This window comes from Castor canadensis, chromosome 16, assembly GCF_047511655.1.
Source record: "Castor canadensis chromosome 16, mCasCan1.hap1v2, whole genome shotgun sequence".
Taxonomy (NCBI): domain Eukaryota; kingdom Metazoa; phylum Chordata; class Mammalia; order Rodentia; family Castoridae; genus Castor; species Castor canadensis.
In genome coordinates, this window is record NC_133401.1 from 41,119,071 (window position 1) to 41,134,703 (window position 15,633).

Sequence of the window (15,633 nt, forward strand, 5' to 3'; positions counted from 1 at the left end):
ACAGAATAATGGTATCTCCATCTAACAAGTAGTACTGATGTGTGCTGCAACATAGATGGATCTTGAAAACATTGTGCTAAGTTAAAGAAGCCAGACACAAAGTGCCACATATTTGAGGATTCCATTTATATGATATGAAATGACCACAACAGGCAAATAGTGAGGTGTGAAAGATGAGCTTTCCCTCAAAATTACTTCATTTAAATTTCAACTGACATCTCATGAGCATTTTGCCATGTGTCTGATTCTGTGGAGTCACTGGGACTAGAGTAGACCCTAATGAGAAAAATAAGCAACTGGTATCCTAGATATTGTGAAGAAGCTGGACAGGGAACTTCTGCCTTTAGCATTGTAGCCATCTTTGAAGAGCCTGCCACTAAAAAGAAAGATAACTAAATCCTGAATAAAATTAATTTTTCCTATTTGCTGGGCTGTCAGGAGTTAACAAAATCTTCTAAGAGAGAAATTAACCCAAAAACTACAACAGAAACTAGAGTAGTGAACAGCAAATCCCATTACAAGCAACATAGGCAGGAACCAAGCCTTGGGCCAGCAGAGTGCTGGTATAGCTGAATCTGAGACTTCCAATTTAAACAGTGCATGGGCTGGTGGAGTGGCTCAAGTGGTAAAAAGCACCTGCCTAGGAAGCATGGGGCCATGAGTTCAAACCCCAGTGTTCCCAAAAAGGGAGAAAAAAATTTTTTTAAGCAATCCAGAACCCCAGAAGGTAAGTGTTCAGCTTTCTAAGCTGAACCTAAAGGTTTTTTTAGTTATAAAATGTGAATGATCATGTCACGGAGTGGTTGTGAAATATCTAGGTCTGAAACTAGAGTTGAACAGAGGAACAGGACCTGATGGACTTACTGAGTAGTTTCACTGTGTAAATGACAAATGTTGGAGAGCCTTAGTCATCTGTATTTCTCTTCTCTCTGGCAATTTAACTATTGAAATCAGAAAGATAATCTGTTATCTGTGAAAGTTTAAGTAGAGTAATCTGTGGTGGACATGCAAATTAATTAGGATTAAAAGAAAACAATGAGATAAGAGGATAAATCAGTGAGAATTATCAGATTAGATTTACTCATTTATCATTTGTCTCATCCAAGATACCATCTAGGTACCAAGAATACAGAACACAAAAGGTTATTGTGTAACAGGGGAGAGGATAACCAAGTACTCTGCAAAATGCTCTGTGATAGACATGTGTGTGGTTTGCTGTGGGATCGTCAAAGAGGACAGCCATAATCCTTTTCAAGATTTGAAAGCAGTGCGACTGGATTCTACACTAATCTAGGAAGTTCTTTGGCAAAGTTCTTGAGGGCCCAGTGGAAAACCAGGCAGCTAGGAGAGAGGAACCTATTTTTGCAAGATAGCTGTATGGGCACTGTCTGTGAATTCACTGCTATTTTAACTGACTGCATTCCGCAGTCACAGCTTGGGTGGCAGAAAGCTGAAGTTCAGTGTCCTTGAAATGTCAGGACAGAGGTCAGGGCTGGCTGAGTGGCAAAAATGAGAGAGGACTCCTTAGAAACAAGATAAACCACAAGAAAGCTAAACCCCAAAATTTGTCTGTAATCTCTGCCCAAATACTTGGCTGAAAGCCAAAGTATGCAGGCACAGTGGGGATTACTCTCCTGCCTGAGGGCCTGTGTATAACAGCAGCTGGAAACCAGAACAGATACCAGTGCCCACACTGTGCAAGGGGGACAAAGTTTGCAGTTCAGTCCAAGCAAATGAAGTATTTATTAGAGTGACAACAAAACACATGCACTTCTTAGACACAAACCCATCATCTAGGCACGCAGAAATGTGAGGCCCGGGCAGGGGGCAGGGGACAGTCAGCAGTCAGTAGAACATACTCTAAGGTTAAGGCTTGGATTTAACAAAAACTTCAAGAATGTGTTCAAAAAGTTAAAGAACATATGCCATCATGGCTGGGTACATGACTCAAGTGGTAGAGTACTTGCCTAAGAAGCACAAGCCCTGTGTTCAAAACCTGCCAAAAATAGATAAAATATAAATCAATAAGTGAATAAATAGAAAATCTTCAACAGAGAAATAAAACTAAAAAAAAACTAAATAGACTCAACAGAAGATTGGAGAGATTAAACAGATTGGCAAAAGAAATGGGAAGTTACAGATAAATCAGTGGATAATAGAGTGGGAAGGAGATTAAAATTGACTAGAACCTCGCAGACATGTCAGGCAATATGAAGCAATCCAAAAGTATGTGTAATTGGAGTCTTGGAGGGCAGGATAGGTTTTAGAAAAAATTTTTGAAGAAACAATGACTAGAATTTCCTCAAATTTGGTGGGGGGAAAAACTTACAGATCCAAGAAGTACAACAAACTCGAAGCAAAACAAGCATAAAGAACATCACTCTGCCCAGAGAAAAATTCTGTTACACATAGGAAGCAGTGATGCAGTTAACAACTGACTTTTCATTAAACTGTGGAGATTGAAAAACATTGGACTGAAATAGACAATGGAAGAAGGCAACTTTTCAGCCAAGAATTCTTATGTCTACAAAATTATTTTTCAAAACTAAAGGCAAAATTAAAAACATTTAAAAATAAATAGACTGAGAGAATTTTCACTAGAACACCTGCACTACAAGAAATTTAGGCTGAAGTTTTAACATCAAATGGAAATTTGTATTTACACAAAGGAATGAAGAGCATCAGAAATTGTAAACATGCACGTAAAAACAATATAACATTTTTGTTAATTTCTTTAATACTATTTGCTTGAAGACAAATATAGTAATACTATATTGATGAATACAGTGTATGCAGATATAACACATAAGTGTTTATAAAATGTATACCAAAAAAGAAAAAAACAATTATAAAAGAAATAAAGAGTAAAATGTATACCAAAAAATATAGGATGGGGGTAGGGAAAATGGTATTTTGTAAGGTTCCTGTATTTTTACCCTAAGTAATCCAATATTTTTTTTAAGCACCCTGGAAAAAATTGAATTTATATACCGAAGTCCCAAGAGCAGCCACTAATAATAATAATATACTTGAAGAGGTATAGCTAGAAAGCCAACAGAGAAATTAAAATGGAATGCCAAAATGAGGCTAGCAGAAAGGAAAGTGGGAACAGAGGAACAGTGAATAGGTGGGATAAATAGGAAGTAGATGGCATGACTGCAGATTTGAAAAACAAATAGATAAGTATAAATGGACCCAAAATTCTAGTCAAAAGGCAAGATTGTCAGAGTGGACAAAAGAAGTAAGAACCACCTATGTGCTATTTGTATAAGATGTACTATGTATATAAGACATACTTTAAATAAAGACACAAATACAGGTCTGGGGTGCAGCTCAAGTGGTAGAGCAACTGTCTAGCAAGCACGAAATGCTGAGATCAAAAAATAGTAAGATCAAAAAACAAAAACACAAATCCATTGAAAGTGAACAGAGGGCTGGAAGCATGGCTCAAGTGGTAGAGTACCTGCCTAGCCACTGCAATGCCCCAAATTTAAACCACAGTACCACCAAAAAAGGAAAAAGAAAGTGAACAGATAGAAATATGTCATGTAAGCATGCATATGAAATTCAGAGTAGCTCTATTAAAACGAGCAAAAATAGACATCAACAGAAGGAAGATAGCTGAAGACCAAGGAGAATCTTTCACAAGGATAAAAGAGCTAATACATTAAGAAGATGAAATAACTATAAGTGTGTGTATGTGTAATAAGCAGAGTTTCAAAATACTTGAAGAAAAGCTAACTGTCCTAAAGGGTAAATTGTAAAAGACACAATCATAGTTGGACATTGTAATACACCTTTCTCAATAATTGATAACACAACTGGATCCCCCCAAAATTAAAAAAATTGAAAGGCGCCATCAACTACCATAACCTAATTGACATGTACAGAACTATAACCAACAACTGCAGGATACACGTTTTTTTCCCCAAGTGCACAAAAAAGACTCATCAAGGTAAGTCATGTGTTAGGAGATAAAACTAGTCTCATATTTAAAAATATTAAAATGTTTTCTGACCATAATAAAAGTAACAACTACATGATAATAAAATGACTGCATTTTTTAAATTGCGGAATGAAGACAGAACAGTATTTACAGTGAATTTTTTAGTTGCTAATGTTAGAAAAAGAAAAAGGTCTAAGCCAGGTGTGGTGGTGCGCATTTATAATCCCAGCACTTGGGAGGTGGCAGCAGGAGGATTGAGAATTCCAGGCCAACCTGGGCTACACAGTGAGTTTAAAAGTAGTCTGAGCTACATTGCAAGACTGTTTCAAAAAACCAAGAACTGGTTGGACATAGTAGTTCACACCTATAATCCTAACTCTTTGGGAGATAGAGATTGGATGGATTGCAGTTCAAGGCCAACACAGGCAAAATGTTCAAGAGATTCCATTTCAACCTATAATAAACCTAGGTGTGGTGGTGCACGTCTGTCATCTAGCTATGGGGTAAGCATAAGTAAGAGGATTGTGGTCCAAGCCAGCCTGAGCATACAAAAAATAACTAAAGCAAAAAGGACCGGGGCCTGGTTCAAGTACAGAGTGCCTGCCTAGCAAAGCCTTAAGTTCAGGTACCACCCAAAAAAAGGGCCAGATGCGTAGCTCAGTGGTAGAGCCCTTGCCTAGCATGCACAAGGTTCTAGGTTTGATCCACTACACCACAAACAAAAAGTCTAAAATCATTGATCCAAGTGTCCACATTAGGAAGCTAGAAAAGGAAGGGCAAATTAAATCCATAGTAAGTAGACGGAAAGAAATGATGATAACCAAAAGAAATGAAATTGAAAACCTGATTCTTTGAAAATATCAATAAAATTGATAAACTTCTAGCTGGGCTGAGTAGGGACAATAATACAGAGGATACAAGTTACCAATATTGGGACTAAAAACAGGAATTAGGAATAAATCTATACAGGGTGCAGAATTACAAAGTTGATAAGGGACTATTAAGAACAGTTTTATGCCAATAAATTTGACAATTTTGATGAGATGGACAAATTTCTAAAAAACAAGTCAAAAATAAGGAATAGAAAAAATAGCCCTTTGGCTACTAAAAAGTGAATTTGTAGTTTTAATTTGTAACTTTCCTACAAAGCAAATTACAGGTGTGGATAATTTCACTGGTGAATGGATTTAAGGAAGACATAGTACTAGTCCACCACAACCTAAATAGAAAGGACAAGAATAATTCTCAAATCATTTTGTGAATGTAGTTTTCTGCTAGCAAAACCAGAAAAAAAAAAGTTACAAGAACAGAAAAGTGACGATCCCTTGTGAACATGCAAAAATTCTTAACAAAGCCTAACAATGAAGAAAAAATAATACACCATAATCAAGGATTGCCAGTCTATTTCCAGGACTGCAGGGTTAATTTAACGTTAGAAAAGTAAACTGCCGGCCGCCAGTGCTCATACCTGTAATCCCAGCTACTCAGGAGGTAGAGACCAGGAGGATCGTGGTTCAAAGCCAGCCTGGGCAAATAGTTCACAAGACCCTATCTCCAAAAAGCCTGGGCTGGTAGAGTGGCTCAAGGTGAAGGCCCTGAGTTCAAGCTCCAGTACCGCAAAAAAAAAAAAAAAAAACATAAATTCTAATATTAATAGGAAAAGGGAAGAAAAACCGATGGATGTAGGGAAAGCATTTGGCAAAATTTAAGTCATTTCCTATTCAAATCAACAAGTAGGAAAGGAAAGTCCTTAACCCGATAAAGGGGGTCAGAAAACCCCATAGCTAACATTTAACAGTGAACATCTGAAATTCTTCTAAGCTCAAAAACAAGGCAAGAATATCTGCTCTCACTACTTTTATTCAGAATTATACTGGATGTCTTAACCATTGCAATAAGGCAAAAGAGAGAAAAGAAAAGGCATCTGATTGAATTCAGACCTTCAGCTGGCTGTGCACTGTCATCGAAAGCAGTGACACTATATCCTGGGAATGAGGCATTAAATTTCACCAAAGACTTCCTAGTCTAGGATTAAGTATGTGCCAGCTTCTCTCTTGACCCACCCAGAATTGTGCACCCTGGTTTTGGTGCTGTTGACAATAGTGACATCACATCTCTTACCAGAAATAGCATAATGGCTATGGTAGCCATTGCTATGGTAGCAATGGTAGCCTTGCCAGCCCAAGGACCCTAATGTACCCAAACAGGTTAAAAGACACCTGGAAACTACAGCAATATTGTCCCATGCTCATGGCATAGAGATTGAGGAGAGTACCCCTGGCTGGCATCATCAGACCTGGTAATTGCCTAATCAAATTGCCAAGGAATGGGAGCAGAGAGAGGAGGTTTCCATTAATTACTCTAGGTAGGGCTCAGATCTACTAGTTTTATAAACCCTATTGCATTATCTTCTGAATCTCATTTTAAGCTGATTGCATACTGAATAAAGTTGTACATTCCTAGGCCTAATGGAGGAAAGAAGGAGACAAATCTGGATTTGAATTTTTCTCTACTAGTTAGCTAAATCCTTAGGTAAATAACCTCACCCCTGGAAACTCTAGTTTTCACATGTGTATCATGGAGATGATAATTACCCCAAGGGTCATTGGGGAAATTTAAGACATATGAAAACATCCGACATGTTCTTAGCACATCGGTCTCCTTATATTGGCTTACCTTCTTGTTTAGTTTCTGTCGTAGGTTATCCTGTGTATTTGCTTTCCAAACAAGTATGCTTTTTGTTTTGTGAAGACTGGAATATTCTCCACTACTCTCCTGTCCTCCTTGGCCACAAAAAATTTCCCCCTGCACTCCCACTTAACACGTATCTGGCATTTGGATAATTTAGAGGGTGTAGAAATTGACAGCTGTGACTCTATGATGCTAGCAGAATGTTAAGCATAGAAAGTAAACTAGTGCTTATGTATATAATAAGATGGGCAAATGATCCATGAACTGACATCAAATAATGCTCATTTTGAAAAGCCAAAATACCATTCTTCTCAAATAAAGCTGACACTCCCCTCTTCACCTCTTTTCTTCTCACTGTCCCTCAACAGGACTTCATTGACTTGACTAGAGAAACCAGACAGAGGGCAAAAGATCGCAGTGGACACTGTGTGATTGACCTGACGAGAAGTGAGGAAGAAAATAGACCTATTGCCACTCTCGATTTGACTTTAGAACCTGTCACTCCCTCCCAGAAGGAGCCAGCCAGCCTTCAGACATGTGCCAGCCTCTCAGGCAAAGAGGTTACAGAGAGCGGAGGAGACAGAGGGTCTCGGCCTGCAACACGGAGAATCATTAACAGTGATCCTGTGGATTTGGATCTGTTGGAAGAAACAACATTTGAAGGTCCTCACCCTCCTCCATCTATCAGTCAGAACTCTGTTTGTCCAGTGGAGCCAAATTGTAGCTCAACCACATTCAAAGGTGACCTTGGCTTCTTGGCAAGCCTACAGTTGTCTTCAGATGTTAGCTCCCTGTCTCCAGCAAGCAATAATAATAGCAGCAGCAATCAGAGGGTATCCTTGCCCTCTGATGTGCCTTGCCCACTACAAGCCTTGCCATGCCCACTAAGAGTTTTGCCATGCTCCTTAAGGGCCTCACCATGTCCACCACGAGCCTCCTCATGTCCACCACGAGCCTTGTCATGCCCATCACAGAGTGTGAAGTGCCAACCTCATGCTTTGCCTCATCCACCTCAAGAAGTGCCATGCCTTCCTCAAAATGTGCCATGCCCTCAGCAGAATGTGCCAAGTCCACCTCAAGACTCACCATGGTGTCCTCAGCACCCACCAAGCCCACCTCAAGACTCTCTGGGTCTACCTCAAGGTGTACCAGGCCCACCTCAAAACCTATCACATCCACAAGATGTGGCACACCTGCAAGACATGCCACAGTCACAGAAAGATATGCCACAGTCTCCGAGAGATGTACTACAGTCACTAGGAGACTTGCCACAGTCAATGGGAGACATGCCACAGTCATTGAAAGATGTTCCACAATCACCAGGAGACATGCCACAGTCACAGTTACCAGGCGATGCATCACAGTCACTGGGACATAGGCCAGGCTTACCAAATGTGCTACACTCACCAGGAGATGTGTCGCATTTACCAGGAGACTTATCTCACTTACCACAAGACAGACCTGATTCTCCCCAGAATGATGTACAGTATCATGATACTCCCATGGATATCTCAGCTCCATCCTCTCCCAGCTGCTCCCCCAGTCCACAGGCTGACACTTGCTTAGAAAAAGTTCCTTGGCTTTCTGCCACAAAAACCCCACCCAAAAAAGAGGTATCACTGTCAGAATCTGCCACCTCCAAGTCTGCCCAGGTACAAGCACGAATACCACAAAGTGGGGTATACAACAGACCCTGCCTGCATAGACTGAAGTACTTCTTGCGACCTCCAGTACATCACCTCTTCTTCCAAACGCTAATTCCGGATAAAGACACCCGAGAGGTGAGCTGTCATATCTTGCCCAGGGGATTAGGTGTCCTTTCCATGGGCCTTTGGTAAAGGGTACTATGTCTTGAGTCCATACATGAGAGAACAGGCTAAGTACAAGTGAACTTTTTTTTTAATCTTTTCCCTAATAGTGAAGGGAATCAGTATGGGTTCAAATTGTGCCCCACACTTAAAAGCTAGCATTGTACCTTCATGAGCCTTAGCCGTCCTATCTACAAAATGGAGGTACAAACAACCTCACAGGATCACTAAGTGAAATAACATGTAAAGTGCTTGTTCATGGTTGGTACATCATAGGCCTTTGTCAAATTCTTATCTTCCATTCCTCTGACTTTCTCTTTCTGATGCTCTTACTACAGCTCACAAATCACAGGAGAAAGTAATACTCTTGTCACTTTAGTGCCACAAAGATTATTATTCTGAATTTGGGGGTATGATTTCAATTTTAAGACCATAGTGGGAATGTTACTTCCCATTGGTCTTCATTGGCCTATGAGAACTGAACTAGATGTGTAAGGGAAAGTTCTACAGTATGAAGGGTTTTTTGTTTTGTTTTGTTATCAAGAACTCCATTCCCAACATTAAGAAGACTGGCTTAGCTGGGTGCCAGTGGCTTATGCCTGTCATCCTAGCTACTCAGGAGGCAGAGATCAGGAGGATCGCAGTTTGAAGCCAGCCCAGACAAATAGTTTGTGAGACCTTATCTTGAAAAACCCTTCACAAAAATAGGCCTGGTGGAATGACTCAAAGTGAAGGCCCTGAGTTCAAGCCCCAGTACCACAAAAGCAAAATGGAAAGACTAGCTTAAGGCCAGGCATAGTGGTGCACGCCTGTAATCAGCACTTGAGAGATGGAGGTAAGAGTATTGTAAATGTGAGGCCAGCCTAGGTTACACAGAGTTCCAGGCCAGCCTGGGCTACATGATGAGACCCTTTATCAAAAAAAAAAAAAAAAAAAAGATGATGATGATTGGCTTGAAGTAAGTCAAAAGACATGCTGTTTTTGGAGCAGTCAGTGATCAGCCTTGCAGGTGCCAGAAGTTCACATTTATGTCTCTTCCTTCTAAATGACTAGCTCTTCTTTCCCCCCTTCCTTTGGGTTTGTCTCAGGTTGGTGAAACATCTGTCCATAATCAGGAGCAACCTGGGTTCTTGGAGAGTTTCTTAACTTCCAGTCAAGGCTGTGGTGCTCTGAGGTGCTGCAACAACAGGGGAGGCAGTTCCCCTTCTGTGTGCTCATAGCTAGACTAGGAGTTGGCAGGTTGGCCAAAGTAGATTTATCTTCTTCATCTTCATTGCCTTACCTTGAGAAAAACTTTCAGCCATCTAGGATACATCTGTAAATCTTCTCTGTCTCTTCTGATTTCTTTGGGGCTTTCAATATATCCTTCTTCAGGAGTTCATTTCCCTCCTAGAACATTTCAGCTAGTTTCTACCATTGACACATTTTAGCCATTGTTCTTAACTTCTCTGAGTCACTCATACACTTAGCTCAAAAGAGTCATAATGCCAATATCATGGAGTTCTTTGACTTAAAGATAAGTACATACATTTCGGAGCCTATACTAATGCCTTTATTTGTTTCAGGGATGGGGATATAGCTCAGTGGTAGGGCACATGACTAGTGTGCACAGGGGCCCTAGGTTCCATCCCAGCACCACAGACACAAAAAATTGTTTCCTTAGCCAGGCATAATGGTACATGCCATAATCTCAGCTGTTTGGGAGGTGGAGATGAGAGAATTGTGAGTTCAAGGCCAACCCAGGCAAAGTCAGATGAGATCCTATCTCTAAAACAAAATAAGCCAAGTGCCAGTGGCTCACACCTGTAATCCTAGCTACTTTGGAAGGGAAAGCTCAGGAGGATGGAGGTTCAAAGCCAGTCTGGGCAAATAGTTCATGAGATCCCATCTCAAAAATACCCAACACAAAAAAGGGCTCAAGTGGTAGAATGCCTGCCTAACAAGTATGAGGCCTTAAGTTCAAACCCCAGTACCACAAAATAAATAATAAAATAAAATAAAAATAAAAGAGCTAGGGCTGTAGCTTCAGTGGTACAGTGCTTGCCTAGCAAGCACAAGGCCCTGGATTCAGTCCCTGATTCTATACACACATACAAATTATTTCCATTACAGATGTGAGCATCAAAATACAAAATAGTTCATTTGTAGATGGCCTTATTTGAAGGCAAAAAAAATTAATACAAATTCAAATTCAGTATTGCAAGGTACCTCACTTGTAAAAATATTCATCAAAGCAAAAGTTTTGTTCTTTTTCCTTCTCTCATTTTCAACTCTCATTACATGCCCTGTGCAGTGATAGTCTCTTATTGGTGAGCTCAGGGAACCACACGTGATTTCCACATGAGGAAAGCCAGCTGCTCTCTTCTCCAGAAGAGCTTCTGGATGGGTGTCCCAGCATCACTGTTTTACTCTCATAGCATACACTGTTGCATTTTTTGTTGCTGTTAGCTGTTTTAAAATTAGTAAATATTTTCTGATTTTAAAAATAGTGCTTGGTTATTACCAAACATTTTTAAATATTTTAAAGATCATCCCTAGTGCTATCAGACAGTATTTATTGTGAATAATTTGTGTATTTCCTTCCCAGTACCCTTTTTATACATAGCCATTTTAAATTTTTTGGTAATTGGGGTTTTTAACATTTGTTGTTTTCCTGTTTATAGAAAGCAGGAGTCCAAAGGGTGACTCTGGAGTTACTATGCTACCTTGTTTGAAGCCAGCTTTTGTAACGAATACCCGCCCTCCAAATCTCAGCTTCCTTATCTACAAAATAGGAACCATAATGGTATATATTTCTTGGAGTAGTTGTAAGAACTAAGTGAGGATAAATGAAATCTACAAAATTATCACTAATGTTATATTCTCTTACCAACCCAACTTTTTAATCTTTTTCTTCTAATTATAAAACTAATAAGTGCCTATTGTAGAAAAAATACAGAAAAGCTTAGCAAGGAAAAACTAAATTAATTCCACCACCCAAACACTGAGGATACTTCACACATTCTCTCACAGTTTATGTACAAATTTTTGCAGGGAAAACCAACTTAATATTTACTGTTGTCTCAAAAGAACAACAAAATAGGAGTCTTCTCCTACCCGTGAAACATACTGAAGTCTTATCATCTCTCTCTATTTCAGTATCTGATTGTCATCTTCACCCCAAAATCAGCTTAGGCTAGCACTTGACTCTTGTATTTTCCTTTCTCTGTTATATTTTAACATAGATAAAATGATGTCATATGTAGAATTTAGAATTCTTACTATTTAACTTCCCCATGTCATTAAAGGGTTCTTGTTTTGTTTCTTTTCATGGACTGGCTTTGAACTCAGAGCTTTGCATTTGCAGGCAGATGCTTTACTATTTGAGGCATGCCTCCAGCCCTCATTAAAAGATTTTAAAATAAGCTTTTTTGTCTGTCGAATTTTTTTAATTGTAAAATATTTGAAATGAATGGAAAACTTTGCTGTCTTCAACCTGTTTCAGAACCTCTTGCTTTTATATACTATAAAAACTGATCCTCATTTCTTTCTTTGTATCTCTACAGAGCAAGAGTCAAAAATTAGAACCCATCCCTCACCGAAGACTAAGAATGGTGACCAACACCATTGAAGAAAACTTTCCCCTGGGGACTGTGCAGTTTTTGATGGACTTTGTGTCGCCCCAGCATTATCCACCCAGAGATATTGTGGCTCACATCATCCAGAAAATCCTGCTCAGTGGCTCTGAGAGTGTGGATGTCCTCAAGGAGGCCTACATGCTTCTTATGAAAATCCAACAGTATGAACTATAACAATTGGCCATTGGCAAAATCTTTTAGGGAACCTGGACCCAGAGCCACCTTTCTCTTGCCCCAGGTTTATTCAGCTAACCGTTAGGGAGGGTTTCCTAATATATTAGTGTCAAAACTAGCTTCAATCACTGATAAAAGAGAATTTTGTGACTTATGTTACTGGAAACCTAGGACTAAGAGTCTGTGTTCAGCAATGGTTATCATGATCTGTTTTTCAGTTTTGCTTTTGTTCTGTTTTTGGGTTCCACATGGCAGTCCTCAGCCATAAGCTTTTATGACACTTCAAGTGGGAGAGTTCATTTCCATTATAGTAACACAAGAGTTCTGAAGTTGAGACTAATAGGATCTAATTGACTTCATATAAAACGTGAGCCCATTTTTGAGCCCACTGTAAATTGAGGGGATAGGATATTGTGATTACCTCAACAAATTACATTTCATCCTGGGGTCCTTATAGGTAAAGCTTGTTGGTCTACCCTCAGATTGCCATGGTATGGTACCTAGAGGGTGGGCCAGAACACTGAAGAGGTGTCTTTTACCTTCTATCATCTTCCACATCCTAGTCCTTCTTCACTAAATTCTTCAGGATTCTAATTGATGTCACTTGACTTTCAGGCTACATCCAGCCAATGCCAAGGCAGTGGAGTGGGACTGGAAGCTGCTCACCTATGTCATGGAGGAAGAGGTAACATAATAATCATGGAGGTGTGTCCCTTTGCACAGGAAGTTTTAACTATAAAGAAAAATGGCAGTATACTGAATATTCTCTCCTGATAGTCACACCCTGCCAAAAAAATTATTACTAAATGATCTGTGCTTGTAGTCCAATTCAAATATGAATATATTCATTTCCCTCTCCTTGAGATCCCATTAAAAATACTAGTAACAGGGCCAATGAAGTACTTCAGTGCTAGAGTACTTGCCTAGCAGACAGGAGGCCCTAGGCTTAATCCCCATACCACCAAAAAAAGTAAATAAATAAAAATAAAAATACTGGTGGACTGCTGGGTGCCAGTGGCTCATGCCTGTAATCCTAGAAACTCAGAAGGCAGAGATCAGGAGAATCTCGATTCGAGGCCAGCCCAGGGAAATAGTTGGAGAGACCCTATCTCGAAAAAACCCATCATGAAAGAGGGCCAGTGGAGTGGCTCAAGGGAGCACCATCCTAGTAAGTGTAAGGCCCTGAGTTCAAACCCCAGTGTAGCCAAAAAAAAAAAAAAAAAAATACTGATGAATAAATGGAGAAATTTATAAATTCTTGGCTATGAAAGTAAGGGAAGACAATAGATGTGAACAAAGATTTGGAAGATCTAAAAGAAACTATAGGAGTGAGGACAGATAAAGCTGAAGCTGGGCAGAGAAAGCCACAGGCTCAGAATACACATGGAAAGAGTTGGGGGGTGGCTCCAGCAGTAAAGCACCTGCCTAGCAAGCACAAGAGTTTAAACCCCAGAACCTCATAAAATAAAATGAGATGAGATGAAATAAAATAATAAAATTAATCAATAAAATGTGAAAATGGAAGAGGTCACAACCAATGAAGGAGGAAGTCTTCCCATTAGAGGTCCAGAAGGTTTTGGACTCAGAAGCACAATGTATATACATAGTAAAGGATATGAGTTGGATACAGGCTGAAAGTGAATATCTGGTGAAAGTCAGTCAACCTCTCCATTCTTCAGCATAGAAAATTCAGTAGCCAGGTTATCTACCCTTTAGGCAAAAAGTCAAAAGATTGTCTAAAGAAACCATTGAGCCATCTGTAATAAATAAAAATAGCTAATGTAGAGTTGGTGATCAGAAAAAAAATTACCACATTCTGACTTTAGGGATCACCGCCCCTAACCCTCCACCCAAGTTGAACTGCCACCTTTCTGTCTGCTCACCCTAAAGTGATTGGATAAAACTAATGATTTTCAATTTAGGATTCTATATTAAGCCAGACTACAAGTTAGGTATGAGGTGGAATAAAGACATCTCCAGATATGTAGGAACGTGAAAATGTATTCCCACACTGTATTTCTTAGCAGGTCACCTGTTGGTGTACATCTAAGAACTAAGGGAATACCCAAAGAGGGAGACGTGGAATCCAGGGTACACTAGATCAATTCCAAAAGCGTATTTAAAAAAAAGTCCCAAAATTGCAATGGATGGCAGCAGTGAGTCCAGATTGGAGTGAGATAGATTATAGAGGGCTTTAAGTAGGAATGAGTGGGGAGACATCAGCAAGATGGCACACTAGAAAGCTCCAGACCCTTGTTCTCCAAAGGAGATAGTGAGTTAACAACGTATAGGCCAGAATACCTTTGTGAGAACTCTAGAGACCAGAGTAGCTGCAGAGTCCAGGCCAACCCATGACCAATAAGGTATTATTGTCTCAAAAAAGAAAAAAAAATCCAAGTGAGGAATGGTGGTACATGCCTATAATCCCAGCTATTCTGGAGGCAGAGATGGGAGGATTACAAGTTTGAGGCCAGCCCAGGCAAACTTAACAAGACCCTATCTCAAAAACAAAATAAAAAACAAAAGGGCCAGGGATGTAGCTCAGGTGGTAGAATGCTAGGTCACTAAGGCCATTCCTTTGGAGGTCATGTTCCTGGACCCCTCTCTGCTTTGTGGACACCATGAGGTGGGTAGCTCTGCTCCACCACACCACCACACCCTTCTGCATGAGGTTTCTGCCTTGCTAAGAGTCTGAAAGCAGTGGAACCAGCCAACCATGAAAGGAAACCTCTGAAAGTATGAGCCGAAATAAATCTGTCCTGCTTGAAATTGTTTCTTTTACGTATTTGTCATAGCAATGAAAAAATCTGACTAACACTCTACCTATTAGATTGGCTGCTATTAAAAAATTTGTGTTTTGTTTTGGTAGTACTTGGGGTTGAACTCAAGGTCTTATACTTGGCTAGGCAGGAGCTCTACCACTTGAGCCACTCCACCAGCCCTTTTTTGCTTTAGTTGGTTTTTGTTTTGTTTCTCAGATAGGGTCTCACTTTTGCTTATAGACAGCTTCAGACTATCCTCCTCCTACCTATGCCTCCCATGGAGCTAGGGTTATAGGTATATACCAACTTTTTGCCCTGCTGACCTTCAATTTCAATCCTCCTGATTTCTGATTCCTGAGTAGCTGAGATTACAGGCATTTACTATCATGCTCAGCCACCAGTGCCTGGCTCACAAATAATTAAAAAAAAAAAAACAGAAAAAATGGGTTTAGCAAGAATATGGAGAAAATGGAACCTTGTGTACTTTTGGAGAATTGTAAAATGATGCCACTACTATGGAAAAGCAGCATGGCAGTTCCTCAAAAAATAGAATTACTGTATGATCCAGGAATCCTCTGTCTGGGTATATATGAAAACAAACTGAAGAGATTTGTAAGTTGTCAAAAGGTATTTAC

At 39.8% G+C, this 15,633-nt stretch overlaps 1 protein-coding gene across 4 annotated transcripts in view; it reads left to right on the plus strand.

Annotated features, from left to right (window-relative positions):
- Positions 1-15,633, plus strand: part of Simc1 (SUMO interacting motifs containing 1) — a 55,445-nt gene that overhangs the window by 13,633 nt on the left and 26,179 nt on the right. For all 4 annotated transcript variants that reach the window (XM_074058691.1, XM_074058692.1, XM_074058693.1 and 1 more), the window contains exons 2-4: positions 7,006-8,418; positions 11,991-12,223; positions 12,852-12,921. In XM_074058691.1, coding sequence (XP_073914792.1) covers positions 7,006-8,418; positions 11,991-12,223; positions 12,852-12,921 — 1,716 coding nt within the window. The remainder of the gene's footprint in view (positions 1-7,005; positions 8,419-11,990; positions 12,224-12,851; positions 12,922-15,633) is intronic.